This window comes from Babylonia areolata, chromosome 9 (assembly GCF_041734735.1).
Source record: "Babylonia areolata isolate BAREFJ2019XMU chromosome 9, ASM4173473v1, whole genome shotgun sequence".
Classification (NCBI taxonomy): Eukaryota; Metazoa; Mollusca; class Gastropoda; order Neogastropoda; family Buccinidae; genus Babylonia; species Babylonia areolata.
In genome coordinates, this window is record NC_134884.1 from 42,864,029 (window position 1) to 42,889,028 (window position 25,000).

Below are 25,000 nucleotides of genomic sequence, written 5' to 3' on the forward strand. Positions count from 1 at the left end.
CTGCAAACCACCTCGCCTTTTTCTTATGAAATACACGTCAGTGACCCATTCACCCTGCAAACTGATGTTCATTGTCTCTTGCCTGACAAACCACTTGGGCCTGTTTATCATACACACGCTTGATCCTGCTTAGTTTGACAGTTCCAACTGGATAGTTCACGGAAGTGAAGCCGCAAAAAGACCAATGATTATTAAATCCGATTGGTCTTTATCTTGTGGTTGACAGCCACGGCCACCTAGGACTGTTATGTATTCACGTACTCGATGTGACACACAGGTACTTCTTTTGAGATGATGTTGCTGTAGAGGTGTGGGTGTGGGTTGGGGTTGGGGTTACTCGATGAATACGAATGGTTCTATCTTCGTTTGAGAGGAGGGGAGGATACAAAAAATGTCAACACCGTAACGTTGTTCAGGTGGTATTATTCTTGGTATCATGTCGGGAAGGGTAGTGGAAGGAAGGGAGGGGTAGGTAAGTTGTAGCAGAGTTGAGTTTAACGACCTGTCGGCTTTACGCCCTTAAGGTCAACTTGTTCGCGGCTGTGGCCCTATCCATGGGGGTGTGGTGTGGTCAAGGCGTTGGTCCTGTGGTCCTATCCATGGGGGTGTGGTGTGGTCAAGGCGTTGGTCCTGTGGTCTGATCCATGGGGGTGTAGTGTGGTCAAGGCGTTGGTCCTGTGGTCTTACCCATGGGGGTGTGGTGTGGTCAAGGCGTTGGTCCTGTGGTCTGATCCATGGGGGTGTGGTGTGGTCAAGGCGTTGGTCCTGTGGTCTGATCCATGGGGGTGTGGTGTGGTCAAGGCGTTGGTCCTGTGGTCCTATCCATGGGGGTGTGGTGTGGTCAAGGCGTTGGTCCTGTGGTCTGATCCATGGGGGTGTGGTGTGGTCAAGGCGTTGATCCTGTGGTCTGATCCATGGCGGTGTGGTGTGGTCAAGGCGTTGGTCCTGTGGTCTGATCCATGGGGGTGTGGTGTGGTCAAGGCGTTGGTCCTGTGGTCCTATCCATGGGGGTGTGGTGTGGTCAAGGCGTTGGTCCTGTGGTCTGATCCATGGGGGTGTGGTGTGGTCAAGGCGTTGATCCTGTGGTCTGATCCATGGCGGTGTGGTGTGGTCAAGGCGTTGGTCCTGTGGTCTGATCCATGGGGGTGTGGTGTGGTCAAGGCGTTGGTCCTGTGGTCCTATCCATGGGGGTGTGGTGTGGTCAAGGCGTTGGTCCTGTGGTCTGATCCATGGGGGTGTGGTGTGGTCAAGGCGTTGATCCTGTGGTCTGATCCATGGCGGTGTGGTGTGGTCAAGGCGTTGGTCCTGTGGTCTGATCCATGGGGGTGTGGTGTGGTCAAGGCGTTGGTCCTGTGGTCTGATCCATGGGGGTGTGGTGTGGTCAAGGCGTTGGTCCTGTGGTCTTACCCATGGGGGTGTGGTGTGGTCAAGGCGTTGGTCCTGTGGTCTGATCCATGGGGGTGTGGTGTGGTCAAGGCGTTGGTCCTGTGGTCCTATCCATGGCGGTGTGGTGTGGTCAAGGCGTTGGTCCTGTGGTCCTATCCATGGGGGTGTGATGTGGTCAAGGCGTTGGTCCTGTGGTCCTATCCATGGGTGTGATGTGGTTAAGGCGTTAGTCCTGTGGTCCTATCCATGGGGGTGTGGTGTGGTCAAGGCGTTGGTCCTGTGGTCTTATCCATGGGGGTGTGGTGTGGTCAAGGCGTTGGTCCTGTGGTCTGATCCATGGGGGTGTGGTGTGGTCAAGGCGTTGATCCTGTGGTCTGATCCATGGGGGTGTGGTGTGGTCAAGGCGTTGGTCCTGTGGTCTTACCCATGGGGGTGTGGTGTGGTCAAGGCGTTGGTCCTGTGGTCCTATCCATGGGTGTGGTGTGGTCAAGGCGTTGGTCCTGTGGTCCTATCCATGGGTGTGGTGTGGTCAAGGCGTTGGTCCTGTGGTCCTATCCATGGGTGTGGTGTGGTCAAGGCGTTGGTCCTGTGGTCCTATCCATGGGGGTGTAGTCCTTGTTGTCTGTTCGAGGGGGGTCCTCGCTGTGTCCTGGCCTGCTGGCGATGTCCGTGGTCCGTGCTGTATCCTGGATGTGCTCGGGTGGTGGAGTCCTGGTTGTCGGTCCGAGGCTGGTCCTCGCGATGTCCTGTCTTGTCTGTGATCCTGTGGTGATCCCTATGCAGGGCAACAATCCACAATAGGGGGGCGCACTCTGGATGACTGATGTGTGTGTGCGACCGTTAAGCCCCCTGGTTCAGCCAGGGGAACCCGGGCCCCATACAGCATTAGTCACACACCCTGTCCTGGTTGTCGTCGTGTGGGGGGGGGGGGAGTCCTGGGGAAGGTAAGGGAAGGATGGTAGGGAAATGGGAATGCAAGGCAGGACAAGGGGAATAAGGGGGGCTGGACAGGTTCACTGCTGAACTTCGGTTCCAACACCAACACCAACACCATCACGAACTCGAACGCATCTGCAAACATATAAGCATCAATGTACAATAGCCATAAAGTTAAACGCTGCGTACAATAGTTATTTTATTTAATGTCAACATTTTATTCATGAAAACTACAAACAAGTTCAATATGCATAAGTTGTTTGGGGGTTGTAAAGAATTGAATACATTATGTTCACAGCTTTATTAATCTTAAACGAATATAAATATAAGTTGTATTTCATGACTGGATTTCCAAAAAAATCTGAACAAATAAATAGTAAACCAAATAATCTGACTTGGATCTATTTTAACACAGCCAAGTAATATATAAAAATATATACGAAAAATAAAGAAAAAAACCAAAAAGCAAACTGGAAGTGAACTTACAACATCCCCTTTCAGCAAAGCAAGTAAATACAAACAGCATGAACAAAGGTAATGCGTATAGCTTTACTACAATACAATACAATACACACCCTTTATTGTCTATACTCTGGTACAGAGAATTTCTTTTTGACAGCAGCACATGTTCAACATAAAAAGAAAACAACAAAAAATAAAATGAATGAAAAATAAAAAGATAATTCAAATGGCCCAAATGGAAATAGCTAAATACAAACATTCATATTACTGAAATTCACGTGCCTCTCCATTTCAGTCAGCCAAGCCTCATTGCACATCTTTCCACGCCACACACACACACACACACACACACACACACACACACACACGCACGCACACACACACACACACACACACACACGCACACACACACACACACACACACACACACACACACACACACACACAATAATAAGATTAAGACTAATATGAAAAACACGTTATAATTCAGCACGAGGTTACCTTACCTCAACAGTGTGGTGAAAGGACACACGGGACACAAAGCAGCAGCAAACCAAGAATGCTCCCGACTTGTCCAACACCAGTGGCACAAGTGAAGTGAATTTCAGGAACAAGCTTCGTCAGCTTGAGCTGAGCTAATAATATTCAACCGTCTTATCGCACGCGCTTTATAAAATCTAATTCGTTCTAAGGGAGTGGAAGCAAACGTGTCAAATAAAAGTGAATGTGATTAACTCCCATTTTGTTAAGTGGTTCTGGGCAATCACAATAGAAAATAAGGCATAAATTCACATTTCTGATTGGACCAAAATAAGATCCTGCCACAGTAACTTTCCGAATGGATACTTCGATTTGTGTGTCCTCCAGTTAAGGAAAACTTAGAACATGTGGTCCGTTACAAGTATTATATATGATAGTCAGTCGTGTCCGACTATGACCATCAGAAGAGTAGAGGAGGCAACTGCTGTTCCGACTATTTTGGCTAGAATTTGATTATAGTGGAGAGTGTCTTGCCCAAGTATATCCCCACTCTCTCGGCCAAGAGGGTTTTAGGACAGTCGGCGTTGGGATGGTTCCCAAAGGCCAACTAGCCCACAAGGCTGCAGCACTAAGAGCCAGTGCAATTTTGCCTCCTAGTTTGAGAGTCATTGTCCTTCACAAAAGACTAAGCCGTAAATGGTTTCTCATTGACTGGAGAAACTATTGATAGTACAGCTCTCACTTTGCTGTTTGCCCAAATGTAAACTTATGTCAATCTTTGATATAAGCCCAGTGTTGGGCCTATAAGTATTACATTCCTTGAAAACAATCAAATGCTGTTCTCTGCATGTCTCTCCATCAACCCATCTCTCAAAGTGTGACTGACTTTACCACTCGTTCTATTTAAAGAATTTGCCAGCTGGCCGCTAGAGAGTTCCGCGCCCATCTTGGATCTTGTGCACACGCATGTAACGTTCACTGGAAATCGCCAGCAATGCCGTCAAAGGGGATCGACATAGGCAAAAGCAGCACACATGTGCCGTCCTCCCTAGTTGATAGACTCCATTGCTACAACCAAACTCTGTACAATGATGTGCAATCGTACACACGATAAAAAAAACACAACAATGAAATATGAAGCCAAAAGTGGAAAAAAGAAGCCTGCTGTTTCGCACGTTCTACCTTTCTCGATCGTCTTTGTTGCTCGCAGTTTCGGAAAGCCAATCAACCCTGACAGCACGGATCATGTGACACGCATCTTGAGTCATGTAAGCACGGTCTATTCAGTCATTCACACACGCACACACTTCCACGTTCAGTGACCATCTGTCGTTTTTGTTTGTGTGACTTCAAATTGATGACAACAACAACAACAACAACAACAACAACACACACACACACACACACACACACACACACACACACACACACAAATCCGGGTTCAGAAACCATCTGTCGTGTTTATTTATGTGACTTCGCCTCTGCACACATATATCAATGCTTCTGCATGATCAATGTTTTTCGCATTAATGTCACAGACAAACCGGACATACAGTAAATAAATGTAGGAATAAAATATAAATAAAAAGATGACATTTTCATTACAGAACGCATTAAACACTGGCACAAGTAAGCTTCCACGGTGTTTGAATGACCAAAGCTGGTTGGTAAGATAAAGCAGACAGAAGTTGAAAAGTATGTTGTGATTTAAATAGACTGAATGCACAAAGAGAGAGAGAGAGAGAGAGAGAGAGAGAGAGCAGGTGGGGGACACACACACACATAATTATATATATATATATATATGTGTCTGTGTGTGTGTGTGTGTGTGTTGTTGTTGTTGTTGTTGTTTTTCTTTTTTTCTTCTTTTTAAAAATTAAAAAAAAAATTGACTCACTTGTGTAAACAAAGTGAGTCTATGTTCTAACCCGGTGTTCGGTTGTCTCTCTCTCCCTCTCTCTCTCTCTCTCTCTCTCTCTGTGTCTGTGTGTCCGTGGTCAACTTTAACATTGACATTTTCTCTGCAAATACTTTGTCATTTGAAACCAAATTTGGCATAAAAATAGGAATAATTCAGTTCTTTCCAGTCATCTTGTTTAAACAATATTGCACCTCTGGGATGGGCACAAAAACATTAAAAAAGAAGCCAAATTATATGCAAACTGAATTTACTGTTAAATTTATTTTCTTTTTATTCTCTACACTTGGCACTTTGATCTGATATTCTGACACAACAACAAGAGCAGTCATTTGTTTTTTAACTTTTTTTTTATTCAAACAGGAACTTCTTTTCTAAAGCATGGAAGTTATATTTATTTTGCATGTCTTTGGTGCATATAGCAAAAAAGGGAAATTAATCTGTAATTAATGCTAGGGGACTTAATTTTGCTTTAAACTGATCTTTCTCATCTTAAACATTACATTTGAAATTATACTCAATACATAAAAAAAACTTGTGTGTTTTACTCTCAGTGTACAGGGCTTTCACTATGTTCATTCGCCCAAGTGGTCTTTTTCGGAAAATACTAAAATCAATACGACGAGTGGACTTTATAGATCTGTTGGCTGAGCCCTGAAGGTCATGGGCAAAAATCAATTGAGTACACATATTTATACATATTCAAAGCGCGTGCTCATATTCTTCGCGAACGCGAACGACGCCATTTTGTTTCAAGTTGTTGACCTGCCCGTTCAATCCTATATCAATCGACAATACACGATAACATGTGATGGAAAGTTGGAGAAGGAGACCGTTAAATTTATTCAGAGAAAGATTTGTGAACGCCTCATCACTTACTGGATTATGCCCCAAACTGCCATAAAAATATCCACAGAATCAGTTGGAATTCACAGTTAAAAATAATAAACCATGAGAGTAAATACCCTTGAACTGATGAAACGTAAAAATTTCCAGTCTTGACTTTTCTCAAAATGAAGTCCTTTTCACTTCATACGACGTTTAGAAGTACTTGTACTTGGTTCTACATGTTATTAGTTTAACAAAATACTCAATTTTCATTTCAACTTTAAAACTATAAAACTAGAATGAACATAAAAGAGAAATTGAATCGACTGTGTCAACTGGGTGTAACTAAACTTGTACATCTATCTAGATCCAGAGAAAACGGCTATGTTGCAGTGTGATTGCGGCGATAGCCACGTCTTCTTTACCGCGGACTTAAAAAGAATTTTAAATTGCCCTTAAAGATTTTTTGAATGCCCAAGATACACCAGAATAATATGATTTAAACAGCGTTCTCACTGCGAATACCGCAACTGTTTTATCGCCCTTTAAAAAGCATGTTTAAATATTATATTTTTGAACATCAGTTAAGGAGCCACGATAGTCTGATGGGTAAGACAGTTTCTTCTCACCCGAACACGCAGGCTTCGAATCTGCCATTAGGACTTTTTTTTTCTTTTTCTTTTAACCCGAAGCTTTATAATAACAAATACAGAACACATTTTAAAGATTAGATTTTTTTAAAAGTGTATCGCAAGTGAGTCTTGAAGGCCTTGCCTCTCTTGTTTTTTTTTTTTTTTTTTTTTTTTAAGTTGAAGGCCAAAGCCCCTTACTGATGGAGTCACATTGAAAGAGGATAATTTTTTTTTTAAGTGGCACAATAAATCGATAACACAAACCAACAAAAAACCAAAAACAACAACAAAAAAAACAACACAAACAAACAAACAAAAAAAACAAAAAAAACAAAAAAAAACAAAAAAAAAACCAAAACAAAAAAAACACCCAAACCTGCTAATACAAACATTCAACAACATTCACGAGTTTAAGAGTTCTTATCTCTCCAATGCTTCATGTAGATCTGTATCCATGGCCAAATTACGCCATGAGCAAATTTGAAGTAAAAATTAGATGGATCGTTGTAATACTTTGGTTGTGTTAGTTTTTGTCTGAAGTCACTCAAGGCTGGGCAACAAAGCCACAAATGAGAATTGCACCTTCCTTTCACAGGTTGTATAAACGACATGTATACACAGGTTACTTAAAACAATGTATCTGAAACTATGCGTAGCAATGTCAGAAATACCAAATCTAACTTCTGTCAATGCACATTTCATAAATCTGTTGAATCCCAACTCAGTATACGGTTCATTCATCTACGATATTTGAAAAGTCTAAACTGTGCAATTCTGTCAGCAGTTTGCATGTGATCATGTCAGTACTGTCAGTTCCAATCAACAAATCGTTGTCCAAGGCACTAAAAAGCTGTATTATTTTCAACTCTGTGATTATCCCACGCAGATTCAAAACCATAAGAATTTAAACACTGACGAACACAAGTTGCCCACGTCTTTCCCTTATCATCTAAACAATATAACATCTACCACTAAGAATAATAATAACAATGATAACGATAATGATAACAATAATTAAAGGACATTTGGTATGCCCAGTATAATGATACAAAAGCCCTGGACTCTTACAATGAAAAATACAATGACGTCCGTATACAAAAAAACACACGAATACACCTGCATGCAAAAATCCTCCAACTCCAGCCCACAAACCCACACCCACTCCACACAAGATGTACACACACACGCGCGCGCGCAAGCACGTCTTGGCCGTTCAAGGCATATGAACATACGTACGTTTAAATATAGTAAAACTAATAGAAGCAAAAAAAAAAAAAGAAAAAAAAAAGAAGAAGAAGAAGAAGAAAAAAAAAGAAAAAAAAGAAAAAAAGAAAAAGAAAAAAAAAGAGACAAGGACATAAAAGTGAAGACAAGGAGATATTTACTGAACAGAATGGCTGGAAATGATGAGTTTTCAAAGAAGTTCTGAAAGCAGGGCAAGAAACAGCATGACGGACAATAAACAATTGTAAGCGTTAAATGGAAATCTGGTTTAATCCATTCTAAATCAGTTTCCACGAACATCTGATATATTTAATGTATGGATTTAGATAAATCGGACATCTTCTCAGCTCACCATAAACAAATTCATTTAAGTCCGGTTGTCTACATTCAGAAATCGTTTCATACATACATATGTACAAATGTACATACATTGCATACAAATGTACTTTTTCTGTTGTTACTCTATTTTCTAGAGCCCAGATTTCCGCTCCATACTGCAGTAATAGTTGAACGTGAGAACCAAATAAACTATAAATACACTAGACCACCTACAGTTCAGTTCATACAAAATACAATATCACAATAACTCTTTCTGTGCTATGTCTTGACATGCGAAATTGAAACTATGAAAGTTTATATAAACTGTTGGTTGTGAAATAAGACTCACTTTATGAAAAGCAATCAGCTTTCTTTTAATCGCTGAAACAGTCTTGCTGAAAAATAAATTTCAAGACACTTATATGCATCAACGACCATTTTTCATTTTCTGCTAAATACCCTCCCTTGCAAAAACTAACAATTTCCGTTTTATCCATATCTGGTTTTTACAGAAAATTACTTACAGCAGTACATAAATTGTTCAGTTGTCGCTGTTAACCAGTTGTTGTACACAGCAAAACCATATCATCAGCAAAGTGCATAACAATTCAATCAAATCCAAAGTAACACCGTGTTGACTATTCCGCATAATTTCTAAAGCAAGTTCTTTAATAACAAAAATGAAAACAAGAAAGGGCTACAAGCATCCCTTTGCTTAACTCACTCGCTGCCATTGTCCGCATATGCGGACATCGTCGGAGAAAGCGTTGGATGCCAATGTCCGCATATGCGGACTTGGATTTTAAAAAGTCGTGCTGTCGGAGTGACGCGTCGGATGCGAAAATCAAAAGCAGATGTGATATCTTACGTCACCTCTGGTCAGCTTTTCATTCACACACGCTGCGTGTGTGTCGCGATAAGCTCAACCGCAGTTGATAACAAAGCGTGCCCCCTGTCAGCTTTGTAAGTTGTTTGACAAGATGGCGTCACGGCGAAGTGTTCGACACGGTTGGAGAGGTGAAATGTTACTCAACGTCGGAAATGATCCAAACTGAAGGCTCTGATGTCGAAGGAGATAATGTTGATTCTTCGGACAGTTAATTTGAACCAGATCCCGATGAACTAGAAACAGATTCGGCCGCTGAAGAGAGTGTTTACAATGGAGAGGAAAGTGAGGAACATGTGCCAGCAGATGAGACAGACACAGACGACGAAACCACTGAGGAAATGGACGATTTTGCAAGTGTTTTCACCAGTGATTGGACTGACAATTTTTCCTTTTTCCCTCTTACACATCCCTTCACTGGCATACCAGGTTTGTCAACTGACTGGCCAGTCAACACCCAGCCGGTTGAGTTTTTTTCTTTGTTCTTTGATTTTCATTATGTAGAGACAATTTTTTTTTTTGTATGAGTGAATTTCAACTTTCTTCACCACCTGTTCATACTTCATTGCATGCACTAGGTCTTCAGTTCCTCAAATAGTGTTAGAATGTGATGTGGAACATGTTGGTGTACCTTTCTGATGGGTGCAAAAATGCTAAAAAATACACTAAATATGGATACCGCGATCAACATCAAGATGGTGAGTAAATACTTTGATTTTTTGCACACATATGGAACAACATTCCTTGCATACATATACTAAATATCAATTGTCTGGGTGTTTATTTAGTTTTTTTTACAATTTTTTCCCCATCCTATACAAACCCTGGGTTTTCAGGGATTGGCAAGGGCAAAAACTCTTGGCATGGAGTGAGTTAAACCCACGAATACATTTCACACAATCCGATAATTTTGCCCCCGATCATACTCATGCTTTCCCTTCAGTGTTCATACATTTCACACAACGATGCAGTTTACCGCTGATTCAATTCTTCAACAAGACAGACCATAAAAGTTTTCCAAAAACAGAATCAAAAGCCTTTTCGAATTCCACAAAAGCAACGCATAACTTTTTATCATTTGCAAATTGTTTTGTACGTACTGCGGCCATAAGAGTATCACTGTCAGTTGCTGAGTATCCCTTTTGAATCATGTTTGATATTCTCCACTTATGTTATTCTGAGTTATCAGTTCCACAGCCTTTTATCAATAATAGAACTGTGTCATTTACTACTAACAGCACATAAAAGATTACTTCTGTAATTATCTACATTATGGATATACATATTTCTTAAATAATGGAATGATTTCAGATTCCGCCCAGTTCCTTGGATGATTTACAATATCCACCGAAAAAACAGCTTCATCAGAATATTAAGTCATCTCTCCCAAATTTTTGAAAAATTCACCAATCAGCTCATCTGGGAAAGCAGATTTGCCTTTTTCTTTTTTTTAAATTTTACAGTGGTTTTCGATATATAACACAAGGTGTAGGCGGTGAGATTCAGTTCCTTCTATTACCTGCAGTGTTACTATCTGAGATAAACATTCGAAAAGATCTTCAGATGCTATATCATAATCACTGAGACAAAATCAGAAATGTATGTGATACGACCTTCAAGGTCGCCATTGCATACATACACCGTTAAGAATGTCACTCCAAATACAGTGCACATGTTTAGCAACCTTTTTTCCATAAGAATTCAATACATTATCTTCAGAATGTCTGCTCATTACGCTGCTGCTGGCTTTATTTTCATGACAGACATAAAATTCACCTTCATGTAAATTTTGAGGGGATATATTTGAAGTTATTGCATTACAATATCCACATTATAATGAATCGACATCTACGGAAGATAACAACTTCCCCCCCAAAAAACACACTCTTCCAACATATCAACTCCAGTATCGAAACCACACACACTATAATACGGCGCATTTTCAGAAAGAACATTCCCACAGATAAGTAGAACATTTTTAACCAGCATAAATGTCACACAGTAGTTACTATCACAATCAGTATACTGCACATAAAGAAGTAAGATTTTAATCACAAGACATTTGTTTTCCCGCTTGAGCACACGTTCCCATGTCGCCACACCATCCACCCAGATAATGGTCAGCACCCCCACCATCACACATACACAGACCATCCATCTTGGCAACAAGAACACACACACACACACACACACACACACACACACACACTCACACACACACACACTCATGCGCGCGCGCGCACTCACACACACACACACACACACACACACACGAAGTCACTCACTCACTCACTCGCACGCAATAAATGACTGGGCAGACAAATAAATAAACAACAGCTGGACAAATATCAAAGAGTTAAGAAATAATCACAGAGACGCACGCGTGCGCGCACACACACTCACACACAGAATGTACACTCAAGCCATTTCTCTCGTATTCTATTCAGTACAGCAGCACCCCCATTTTATCTCCCAGCCTGCACCCCTCCTCCCCTCTGGCTTCAAAAAATCCTTTCTTTCTTTCTTTCTTTCTGTTGTTTAATACCACTGAAAAGGCGTGAACTTCTTTCTTTTGTTTAATACCACTAAATGAAAAAGCGTAAACTTCTTTCTTTTGTTTAATACCACTCTAAATGAAAAAGCGTGAACTTCTTTCTTTTGTTTAATACCACTCTAAATGAAAAGGCGTGAACTTCTTCCTTTTGTATAATACCACTCTAAATGAAAAGGCGTGAACTTCTTCCTTTTGTATAATACCACTCTAAATGAAAGGGTGTGAACTTCTTTCTTTTGTATAATACCACTCTAAATGAAAAGGCGTGAACTTCTTCCTTTTGTATAATACCACTCTAAATGAAAAGGTGTGAACTTATTCCTTTTGTATAATACCACTCTAAATGAAAAGGTGTGAACTTCTTTCTTTTCTTTAATACCACTCCGAAAAGGCGTGAACTCGATGAACAACAGCTTGTCAACGTCCACATTACACACACACACCATTTCACCGAGGGCGCTGCACCAGACAGTTGTTGAACATCCACAGACAATGATATAATTGTAATTAAGACGTGTCATCCTTGACACCCCTTATCTGTAACACATGACCACTGGACTGTGGTCAACAACACCCTACCCCCCAACCCCCCCAACACCCCTCCCACACACACCTCCCACCCACCACCACGCACATCTCTCACACACCACCACACACACCTAACACAAATCACACACACACACACACACCTCCCCCCCCCCACACACCTCCTCCCCACACACACTTCCCCACTACCACGCACACCTCCCACACACCACCACACACACCCCACACAACTCCCCCCCATACACACACCTCCCCCCACACACATCTCCCTCATACACACACCTCCCCCCCACACACCTCCCCACCGCCACGCACACCTCCCACACACCACCACACACACCCCATACAACTCCCCCCCACACCTCCCCACTACCACACACACCTCCCACACACCACCACACACATCCCACACAACTCCCCCCCACACACACACCTCCCCACTACCACACACACCTCCCACACACCACCACACACACCCCACACAACTCCCCCCCCCCACACACCTCCCCACTACCACACACACCTCCCACACACCACCACACACACCACACACAAATCCCCCTCCACACACCTCCCCACTACCACACACACCTCCCACACACCACCACACACACCTCACACAATCCCCCCCCCCCCCCACACACACCTCCCCACTACCACACACACCTCCCACACACCACCACACACACCCCACACAACTCCCCCCCCCCCCCCACACCTCCCCACTACCACACACACCTCCCACACACCACCACACACCACCACACCCCCCCCACACACACACCTCCCCCCCCCACACACCTCCCCACTACCACACACACCTCCCACACACCACACCCCCTCACCCCGCACACAGCACCATCCAGACTATCGAGGGGAAGGGTCGCCGTACAGAGCATTCCTGAACACCTTGGCGATGGTGGTGTTGGACGTGAGGATATCAGCCTCGCTGGCGGGCACAATGTTCCCGTTGGTCCACACGTGCACCGCGTAGTTCTGCCTCCAGTCGTAGTCCCAACCCTTGAACAGCTTGTCGGCCTCGAACCAGTTGGGGCGGTACAGCCGATCGCTCTCCATGTGCAGACGGCCGGGGTTCCTGTGCCACATGTCCCGGGGAACCCACAGGGAGTTGTTGAAGAACTGGACGTTGTTGTAGCGGTTGTACTGCTCGTACCACTCCCGGACGAAGTCGTTGTTTCGCTTGGCCATGATGAAGGCGTTGCCCATGCCCGTGGCGTTCTCGATCAGCCCCAACGTGAGGTCGTGGTGGAGGATAGGCTCGGGGTCACGCACCATCACCATGTCGGCGTCCAGGTAGATGCCTCCGTTGAGGAGGAGGACCTGCAGGCGGACTGCGTCCGACACGTGGTGCTTGAACCTGACGGGTTTGTTGGCGATAGTTGGGATCCCACGCCTAGGACCAAAGATTTCCTGATTAACTCTCTCCATACGAATGGCGAAAAAGACGACGTTAACAGCGTTTCTCCCCAATTACCATCATCAAAATATTACAAGCGGAAGGCTCTTACACTGAAGAGGTGAATGTTGACAAAGAATACCACAATTCTGACGACGGAAGCTAAAGGTTGGATCATTGAGACACCCATTGGACATCCGAGGGGTCTGTGTAGAGGAGAAGAGAGGACTGGCCGTACTGAGTGAGTTAAAATAACACACCCCTTGAGTGCTCTAGCACGTATCATGTTCGTGCATAGTAACGTCACAGTACAAGCGGATATAACTCTGGAAGGTTGAGAATTTACACAGTTTTATCTAGAGTAGTATATCGGGTGTCCCAAAAAAGTGAACCGCTTTTTGACAAGTATTTTCTCAGTGATAGAGAAACCGAATTCATTGAAAATTTTCACACAGTAACCTTAGGGTATCATCAACAAGTCTGCAAAATATCTAAAGGTTCGGCGAGTATTGTCAAATTCAAAACAGCATGTCAAAAAATCCAGTCAGAGCTGTACAACGTGGCCATGTTCATGCCAGCTGCCAGGTGTTGGCATCTGTCAATCAGTGTCAGTCTAAAAAACAGCCTGTCTGGGTGTCAAGTCTATTTTTTATTTATTTTTTTATTGTCGTCTGTATCCAAAATCAGTTCTGTCCACAGTTTCAGTTTGGAAGGATCAACCATGCCTTTGAGTGAAAGTGATAAGGTTACCTTTGAAAACTGTTGAAGACAGACAGGCAGTACATAGATAGATAGATCAGCAAATGAAACCTATAGCTAGCTAGCTAGCTAGATATAATACAGGAAATTAAACTCATAGAAGATAGATAGATAGACAGATAGACAGAAACATGAATACATCAAAGGAAACCGATAGATAGATAGACACATAGATAGAGCAAAGGAAACCCATAGATAGAGATAGATAGATAGAAATAGAGTAGAGCAATGGATAGATAGATAGATAATAGATAGATAGATAATACAGCAAAGGAAACCTGTAGGTGAGAGATAAACAGACAGACAGACAGACAGACAGACAGGCAGATGGATAGATTGATAGATAGATAGATAGATAGATAGATAGATAGAGATAGAATGGAGCAATGGATAGATAGATAGATAATAGATAGATAGATAGATAATACAGCAAAGGAAACCTGTAGGTGAGAGATAAACAGACAGACAGACAGACAGACAGACAGGCAGATGGATAGATTGATAGATAGATAGGTAGATAGATAGATAGATAGATAGATAGATAGAGATAGAATGGAGCAATGGATAGATAGATAGATAATAGATAGATAGATAGATAATACAGCAAAGGAAACCTGTAGGTGAGAGATAAACAGACAGACAGACAGACAGACAGACAGACAGATAGATAGATAGATAGATAGGTAGATAGATAGAGATAGATAGATAGATAGATAGATAGATAGATAGATCAAAGGAAAACCCCATACGACCTGTGCACAAAGCGGACCCCTTTGACGTCTTTCATCAGCCGCTGCCACCAGGGCCCGTAGGGATGTATGTCCCCGATCAGGTATATCCCAGAGGGCCTGATGAACCGTTTGGCAGCCACGAAGCTGACGTAATGCAAGAACTTGAACTCGAACATCCCGAAGATGACGTAGTAGACGATGCGCGGGACCTCGGTGTCGTCATGTTGTCTGAGGCAGTCACCGTCATCCTTGAGGTCAATCTGGGCAACGATTGTCAGACCAGTTTCAGTTTCAGTTTCAGTTGTCAAGGGGGTCTCAAAAGCGTGCATTCTTTGAGCTGTTTAAAAGACTGATAATTAAAATAAAACCCCACACATATCTCTCTCTATATATCTATATAAATCTCTATGTAAATCTCTCTCTCTCTCTCTCTCTCTATATATATATATATATACAGGAGGGAGATATGTATTTTTATAGAGGGAGAGAGAGAGGAGAGAGATGGAGAGAGAGAGGAGAAATAGAGAGAGAGGGATAGAGGGATATATAGAGAGAGGGAGGAAGAGAGAGAGAGAGAGGGGGAGGGAGATAGAGAGAGAGATGAGAGAGAGGAAAGGGAGAGGGAGGGAGATAGAGAGAGGGAGAGAGAGAGGGGGAGAGAGAGAGAGAAGGAGGAGACAGAGATAGAGATATATATATATATATATATAGAGAGAGAGAGAGAGAGAGAGAGAGAGAGAGGGAGAGAGAGAGGGAGGAGATAGAGAGAGAAAGAGAGAGGGAAGAGAGAGGGAGAGATATATATAGAGAGAGGGAGATAGAGAGATGGAGAGATAGAGAGAGAGGGGGGAGGAGGGGGATAGAGGGAGGGAGGAGCAGCTTCCTGATCTTGGCATGAGCCCAAAGCCCTGGTCAGGTCTTGAGAGCCAACCCCCCCAGCACCCCCACCCCCACCCCACCGCCCACTATACCTTGAACGGTGGTCTGGACGCTAGCAATCCCGATGGGACGATAAACCGAGGTACCGTGTGCAGCATGCACTTAGCGCACAGTACAAAGACCCTACGGCAACGAAAAGGAATGTCGATGGCAATATTCTGAAGAAAAATTACAAGTCTTTACATATATAGACAGACATGTGTGTGTGTGTGTGTGTGTGTGTGTGTGTGTGTGTGTGTGTGTGTGTGTGTGTGTGTGATTGAAATAGCCTGAATGAATGGCACAGGAAACAGAATGATGAATGCCCAAAGGCAGCTGTCAATCGACTGTAGCCAGGTAGGCAGCCTGTTGTGCAAAAAAATGACTCAGTGTTTGTAAAGCGCTTGAGTTTGGTCTCTGATCGAAGTTGGTGCTATATATCAATAATGATATCATTAAGATGATGATGGTGATGATGATGGTGATAGTAATAATAATAATAATAATAATAAAAATAATCGATAATAACGATAATAACGATAATGACAATAACAATGACAATGATGATGATGATGGTGATGAGGATGGTGATAACAACAACAATAACAACAACAATAATAATAATAATAATAATTTTCATTGTCATCATCATCAGAATCATCATCATAACAACAACAACAACAATAATAATAATAATAATCATCATCATCATCAGCATAATAATATTGATAATAATAATAATATTGATAATAATAATAATAATAATAATAATAATAATAATAATAATAATAATAAGAAGAAGAAGAAGAAGAAGAAGAAGAAGAATACACACGAACGCCCATTTATTCATATTGAGGCATTCAGACATACACAAAACACTAACATTGATGCTTGCCAAAGTGGCTGGAGGTCATTTAGTACTGTGGGCGTACGGTGTTTTATTCAGTGGCGCGCGCGCGCGCGCGCGGGGGTGTGTGTGTGTGTGTGTGTGTGACTGTAATGTCTTGATACTTGGTGCTTCGAATTTGTCATGGCTCGAAGATCACCGGGGTATAATTTTGTCTGTTTCTCAAAACCCGTGTTCAGTCAGTTTGTTTTTTCAAAAGACACCCTCTCTTTCTCTCCGTTTCTCCAGACCTTGTGCCAAACACGTGGAGGGATGGCCTAGAGGTAACACGTCCGCCTAGGAAGCGAGAGAATCTGAGCGCAGTGGTTCGAATCACGCCGGCAGTCGCCAGTATTTTCTCCCCCTCCACTAGACCTTGAGTGGTGGTCTGGACGCTAGTCATTCGGATGAGACGATAAACCGACGTCCCGTGTGCAGCATGCATTTAGCGCACGTAAATTAACCCACGGCAACAAAGGGGGTTGTTCCTGGCAAATTCTGTAGAAAAAAAATCCACTTCGATAGGAAAACAAACAAAATTGAAGGCAGAAAAAAAACATACAAAAAAAAGAAAAAAAAAAAGAAAAAAAGAAAAAGAAAAAAAGGGGGGTGATGCTGTCAGTGTAGCGACGCGCTCTCCCTGGGGAGAGCAGCCCGAATTTCACACAGAGAAATCTGTTGTGACAAAAAAAAGGAGTAATACAGAGGAGAGCAAATCATTAAATGGCGAAATGGAGAAGAAGAAGAAGAAGCAGAAGAAGCAGAAGAAGCAGAAGAAGAAGAAGAAGAAGAAGTGGAAGAAAATACGACAGAGACTCTCCGTGGGAATTTTGCTCACGACAATAATCATGCAGACGCTCAGTTCATTATGGGATGGGACAAGAGGAAGTTGTGTGAAGTGATCTTCTTCATTCAAGTGACAAGAAATATCAACTGGTTTTTAGTGCACTGAACAGATGAGGATAAAGTGAGAGAGAGAGAGATACACAGACAGTGAGACGGAGAGAGAGAGAAAGAGAGAGAGATGGGTTGAGAGACAGAGACAGAGACACAGAGACAGACAGACAGACAGACAGAGAGACAGAGAGAGACAGACAGAGCGTCACCTGCGAAAAGAAGGTGGCACAGATAACGTCCTTGCGGAGTGCAGGGGGCCCACAGACCAGGGCGGGGTCATACGACTCCTGTACCGTGGGGTCCGGCCTGCCCAGAAAGTCCAGCACCGAGCAGTTGGGGGCGTTGTACCACCCTCCTCCTCCTCCCCCTCCCCCTTTCTCTCCCTCCTCCCGCCCTCCTCCTTCCCCCACATCAGTCCTCTTCGTCACCAGTCCGGCACGTGCGTGTGGCGGTGCCCCCAGACCCATGTGAGGGGTGTCGAAAGCAGGAAGCGTAATGAGGGAGGACAGCAATGGCTGCAGCTGCAGGAGAACCACCGCCACAACCAGCAGGAACAGCAAGGGCAAGGTCGTTCGGCCAGACAGGCGGCGCTGCAGGCAGGTCAAGGTCAGCTTCATGTCACGGGGGAGGGGAGGATGGTTTTGGGTGGGGTGGAGGTGGGGGAATCTCTTGGTTGGTGTCGATAACGTGGTTTGATGGTCACTTTGACAGCTGCAAAATATAGAATTCACTGCGGTTTTTGTTGTTGTTGTTGTTTTTCCATCACCCAAAAATCATCGTTAGGGAAAATGCACACACACACACTTAGACTCTCCCCCCAACGCCACCCCCACTCCCCCCACCCCCCAGCCACCGACATTCAAACTTCACAGTGTTTCTGAAAGAATAAATGACTAACAAGGAGTGTTACGCATCAATGGTAACACAAAGGCAAGCATTGCTGTCTAGCGCTTCCCATCAGCTCAAGCTGGATAGCCATGATATTGCACAACACCGAAACATCACCGAACGACAGCGAAATGTCACCGACATGACAGCGAAATGTCACCGACACGACAGCAAAACTTCATGACAGCAAAACATCACCGACATGACAGCAAAACATCATGACAGCAAAACATCACCGACATGACAGCAAAACATCATGACAGCAAAACATCATGACAACAAAACATCACCGACACGACAGCGAAATGTCACCGACACGACAGCAAAATGTCACCGACATGACACGAAATATCACCGACACGACAGCAAAACGTGACAGCAAAACATCACCGACATGACAGCGAAATGTCACCGACACGACAGCAAAACATCACCGACACGACAGCAAAACATCATGACAGCAAAACTTCACCGACACAACAGCAAAACATCACCCGACATGACAAGAAAACATCACCGACATGACAGCAAAACATCATGACAGCAAAACATCACCGACACGACAGCGAAATGTCACCGACACGACAGCAAAACATCATGACAACAAAACATCACCGACACGACAGCAAAACATCACCGACATGACAGCGAAATGTCACCGACACGACAGCAAAACATCATGACAGCAAAACATCACCGACACGACAGCGAAATGTCACCGACATGACAGCAAAACATCATGACAGCAAAACATCACCGACATGACAGGAAAACATCACCGACATGACAGCAAAACATCACCGACATGACAGCAAAACATCATGACAGCAAAACATCACCGACATGACAGCAAAACATCACCGACACGACAGCAAAACATCACCGACATGACAACGAAATGTCACCGACATGACAGCAAAACATCATGACAGCAAAACATCACGACAGCAAAAGATCACCGACATGACAGCAAAACATCATGACAGCAAAACATCACCGACATGACAGCAAAACATCATGACAGCAAAACATCACCGACATGACAGCGAAATGTCACCGACACGACAGCAAAACATCATGACAGCAAAACATCACCGACATGACAGCAAAACATCACCGACACGACAGCAAAACATCACCCGATATGACAGCAAAAGATCACCGACACGACAGCAAAACATCACCGACATGGCAGCGAAAGATCACCGACACGACAGCAAAACATCACCGACACGACAGCGAAACATCACCGACACGACAGCAAAACATCACAGACACGACAGCGAAACATCACCCGACATGACAGCAAAACATCACCGACACGACAGCAAGACATCACCGACATGACAGCACATTACAGCAAAACATCACCCGACACGACAGCAAAACATCACCGACATGACAGCAAAACATCATGACAGCAAAACATCACCGACACGATCCGTCAACGACGCAGCATCAAAACGTATGTCACTGACATGGCACAGAAACATCACCGACATCACAGCGAAAGGTCCTCAACACAATAGCGCGCGACATGTCACCGACGTGACAGCGAAGTATCGCCATATGAACAGCGAACCTACACAGCCACGTCACCAACATCGCACCGACATGACACCGAGCTGTCACCGAGACGTCACTGTCACAGTACCGAGACGTCACTGACACAGTACCGACATGACACAGACACGTCACTGACACAGCACCGTGCTGTCACCGAAACGTCACTGACACAGTACCGACATGACACCGAGACGTCACTGACACAGTACCGACATGACACCGAGACGTCACTGACACAATACCGACATGAGACCGAAACGTCATTGACACACTACCGACATGACACCGAAACGTCACTGACACGGTACCCACATGACACCGAAACCTCACTGACACAGTACCCACATGACACCGAGACGTCCCTGACACAGTACCGACATGATACCGAGACGTCCCTGACACAGTACCGACATGACACCGAGACGTCCCTGACACAGTACCGACATGACACCGAGACGTCACTGACACGGTACCCACATGACACCGAAACGTCACGGACACAGTACCGACATGACACCGAAACCTCACTGACACAGTACCCCCATGACACCGAGACGTCCCTGACACAGTACCGACATGACACCGAGACGTCACTGACACGGTACCCACACGACAGAAACGTCACTGACACACTGCCGACATGACACCGAGACGTCACTGACACGGTACCCACATGACACCGAAACGTCGCTGACACGGTACCCACATGACACAGAAACGTCACTGACACAGTGCCGACATGACACCGAGACGTCACAGTACTGACATGACACCGAAACGTCAGTTTCGGTTTCTCAAAGCAGGCGTCACTGCGTTCGGACAAATCCATATACGCTACACCACATCTGCTAGGCAGATGCCTGACAGCAGCATAACCTTGTCAGGCTTTGAGTGCATGCTTATACAGTTGTGCACCTGACAAAGTGGATTTTTAAAAAAAATTTTTTTTTTTACACAATTTTGCCAGAGGACAACACCCTCATTGCTGTGGGTTCCTTTTCAGTGCGCCAAGTGTGTGTTGTACAACACGGGACTTCGGTTTATCGTCTCATCCGAAAGACTAGACGCTCAGTTTGATTTTCCAGTCAAACTTGGGAGAAAGGTCGAGAGTGGGATTCGAACCCGCACCCTCATGGACTCTCTGTATTGGCAGCTGGGACGTCACCAACACGGCACTGACATGACTCCGAGTTGTCACCGAAACTTCACAATACCGATACGACACCGATATGTCACAGACACGAACCGACATGACATAGAGATGTCACTGACACGGCACAGACACAGCATTGACATTGCACCGAAACGTCACTGACACGGTATAGACACAACATTGACATTGCACCGAAACGTCACTGACACGGCACAGACACAGCATTGCCACTGCACCGAAACGTCACTGACACGGCACAGACACAGCACTGACATTGCACCGAAACGTCACTGACACGGCACAGACACAGCACTGACATTGCACCGAAAGGTCACTGACACGGTACAGACACAGCATTGACATTGCACCGAAACGTCACTGACACGGCACAGACACAGCATTGCCACTGCACCGAAACGTCACTGACACGGTATAGACACAGCATTGACATTGCACCGAAACGTCATCGACATGGCACCAACATGACACTGACACGACACCAAGGCGTCACCCACATGGCGAGAACGAGACACAGAAACGTCACAACACGGCACCAAACCGTTACTGACATGGCACCTAAACGCCAGCGACATGGTACTGAAACGTCTCAACTCTGGACTCTAAATCCATGAAAACGAAACCACACAAATGTCTACGCGAACACTGACACGGAACATGGTTTCTTTGTCATCTTTCTTTTGGCTCACGTGTGTGTGTGTGTGTGTGTGTGTGTGTGTGTGTGTGTGTGTGTGTGTGTGTGTGTGTGTGTGAGTGTGTTTGTGTGTGTGGTAAACGTTTCAGAAATTCGCTTTCTTTGAAAATGCTTTTCCTGTCTTTACCAAATGTTGTTTAAACATAGTAAAAACAACTTTTTTTCCACTCATATCAACAACAGGTTGTAAGTCTTCCGGATTAATCCGTATTTCTGCTCCGTACACGGTTTATTCCGTTCCGCCTTCAGATCCGTAAGATTTTTTGGGGGTCGTTCCCAGTTCCTTGACGGAACATGTATTTTGGATTTTAATATGCATGACATTTGATTTATTGTCCCCAGTTAAAAGAAAGGAAAAAGCAAATTATGGACACAACAAACAGAAAGACACTAACAACACCATCCATGTGATTACTGCAAACGATTTAAAAAAAAAAGAAAAGAAATTTAAGAGGGTACTGATTCAACTAGAATGAACACATTGACAGTTTCAGTCAAAGGCAGCCATCATGCCTGAAAAGTCTTGTCACAGTCTTCTCACTTGTGTATTCAATCGAATAGTTCGCCACAATGTATTACTGAAAGAAGGGAAAGGAGGAAACTAGATTCAATTCAGAGAAAGATTCGTCCATTTATATCATCACTAACTGCGTAATGTCCATGAACGACAAAAAAAAAAAAAAAAAAAAAAAAAAAAAAAAATCTGAATTTCATGCCACTATCAAGTCTCAAGTCACACTGCGTATGCACGTATTAATATTTTTTCATGCAATCCAAACTGCGTGCAACGTCTGCCAGTAGTAAGAAAGAAAACAAGTTGTGACGAAGACATGTAAAGTTTGAACCGTTGATAGATCTTTAATACCGTCATGATCATCAAAACAATTAAATGCAGATCGGTATAGGCTGTTTAAGACAGAACTGGTGGGATATTTTTCCAGCTTTTGGTTACACAAAACTTCATCTCTGATGGCGAGCCAAAATATGATTTGGATCGCTTTGCATTCGCATTCACCCATCTCCTTCACTCGACACCCCCACCCCCCACCCCCACCCCCTTCTGCCTTCGGCGTTTTCGATTTTGTTTTCGATTTTGCTGTTGTTGAGCAGCAGGAGTCAGGTAGGCTTTTCCTCTTGTTTGCATAATCATTTTTGATGATTTCATCAACAGCAATGTCAGCGGGGGGGGTAAATTGCAAAGCTCCATTTCAGGGGTGTGGCACAGCATGCGGGAGGATCCGCCATACAATACGCCATGTTTGCTGTTCATTGAGAAAAGAAAAAAAGAATCAAGAAAATAAAAATAAAAGTAAAAAGGGCGGGGGGGGGGGGGGGGGGGGGGGGGGGGGGGGGGGGGCGGGGGTTGGGAGGAGGGGGGGGGGGGGGTTCGGTGGAGGATGGGCAGGAGGGTGTGTGTGTGTGTGGGAGGGGGGGTGTGTGTGAATTACAAAGCTCCATTTCAGGGGTGTGCTAGAACATGCGGAAAGACCCGCCTTGTAATATGTCATGTCTGATGTTTATTGAGGGAAAAAAAAAAGAATAAAGAAAATAAAAATAAAATGGGGGGCGGGGAAGGGGAAGAGTGGAGGGGGGGGGGAGGCAGCAGATGCCACGTAAAACCAACACGCTACGCTCATCAGGCTTTGAGAACCTATCACTGGTTGGTGTCAAACGTAAACATAAAAATGAGATAAATCAACAAAACAGATAAATAAATGAATGAATGAATAGGTAGATAGGTAGATAGATTAGACAGACAGACAGACAGACAGGAAATGGGCCACACTCAGTGAACGTGAGCGCACCCACAAACATGGTCATTGCTGGCTGTCGTGCGAAGCTGACGTGTTTGTCCAGATACCTTTATCGATGAGTTTCCCTGCCCCCGAAAACGGAGTATGGCTGCCTACATGGCGGGGTAAAAACGGTCATACACGTAAAAGCCCACTCGTGTACATACGAGTGAACGTGGGAGTTGCAGCCCACGAACGAAGAAGAAGAAGGAAGAAGGGTCCGACTTGACTCCGGGCAGCATGTACATATGATTATAAGCTTGCATCAAAATCAGTTGTTTCTCTTACTTCCGCTTTGTCACACGGATTGATCCATATACGGTACTCCACATCTGCCGCAAGAAAAACAAGAGAGGCAAGGTCTTCAAGACTCACTTGTGATGCATTTAAAAAAAAATCTAATCGTTAAAATGTGTTCTGTATTTGTTATTATAAAGCTTCGGGTAAAAAAAAAAAAAAAGTCCTAACCAGTTTCGAACCCCGCGTGTTCGGGTGAGAAGAAACTGTCTTACCCATTACACTATCGTGGCTTCTTAACTGACGTTCTAAAATTTAATATCTGAACATACTTTTTTAAAGGGCGATAAATCAATTGCGGTATTCGCAGTGAGAACGCTGTTTAAATCATATTATTCTGGTGTATCTTGGGCATTCAAAAAATCTTTAAGGGCAAAAAAAATTCTTTTTAAGTCTGCGGTAAAGGAGACGTGGCTATCGCCGCAATCGCACTGCAACATTTAGCCGTTTTCTCTAGATCTAGATAGATGTACAAGTTTAGTTACACCCGCCGGGAATGTAGTACGACACGGTCGATTCAATTTCTCTTTTATGTTCATTCTAGTTTTATAGTTTTAAAGTTGATATGAAAATTTAGTATTTTTTAAACTAATAATATGTAGAGCCAAGTACAAGTACTTCTAAACGTCGTAAGAAGTGAAAAGGACTTCATTTTGAGAAAAGTCAAGACTGGAAATTTTTTCGTTTCATCGTGATCAATTCAAGGGTATTAACTCACATGGTTTACAATTTTTAACTGTGAATTCCGATTGATTCTGTGAATATTTTTATGGCAGTTTAAGGCATAATCCAGTAAGTGATGAGGCGTTCACA

General features: G+C 43.9%; 1 protein-coding gene across 2 annotated transcripts in view; it reads right to left on the reverse strand.

Moving 5' to 3' along the window:
• Positions 1 to 13,019: 13,019 nt before the first annotated feature.
• Positions 13,020 to 25,000, reverse strand: part of LOC143285883 (uncharacterized) — a 40,762-nt gene continuing 28,781 nt past the window's right edge. For both annotated transcript variants that reach the window (XM_076593327.1, XM_076593326.1), the window contains exons 2-4: positions 17,988 to 18,489; positions 15,099 to 15,337; positions 13,020 to 13,584 (exon numbers count right to left, since the gene is read on the reverse strand). In XM_076593327.1, coding sequence (XP_076449442.1) covers positions 13,038 to 13,584; positions 15,099 to 15,337; positions 17,988 to 18,395 — 1,194 coding nt within the window. In that variant the 5' untranslated portion in view covers positions 18,396 to 18,489 and the 3' untranslated portion in view covers positions 13,020 to 13,037. The remainder of the gene's footprint in view (positions 13,585 to 15,098; positions 15,338 to 17,987; positions 18,490 to 25,000) is intronic.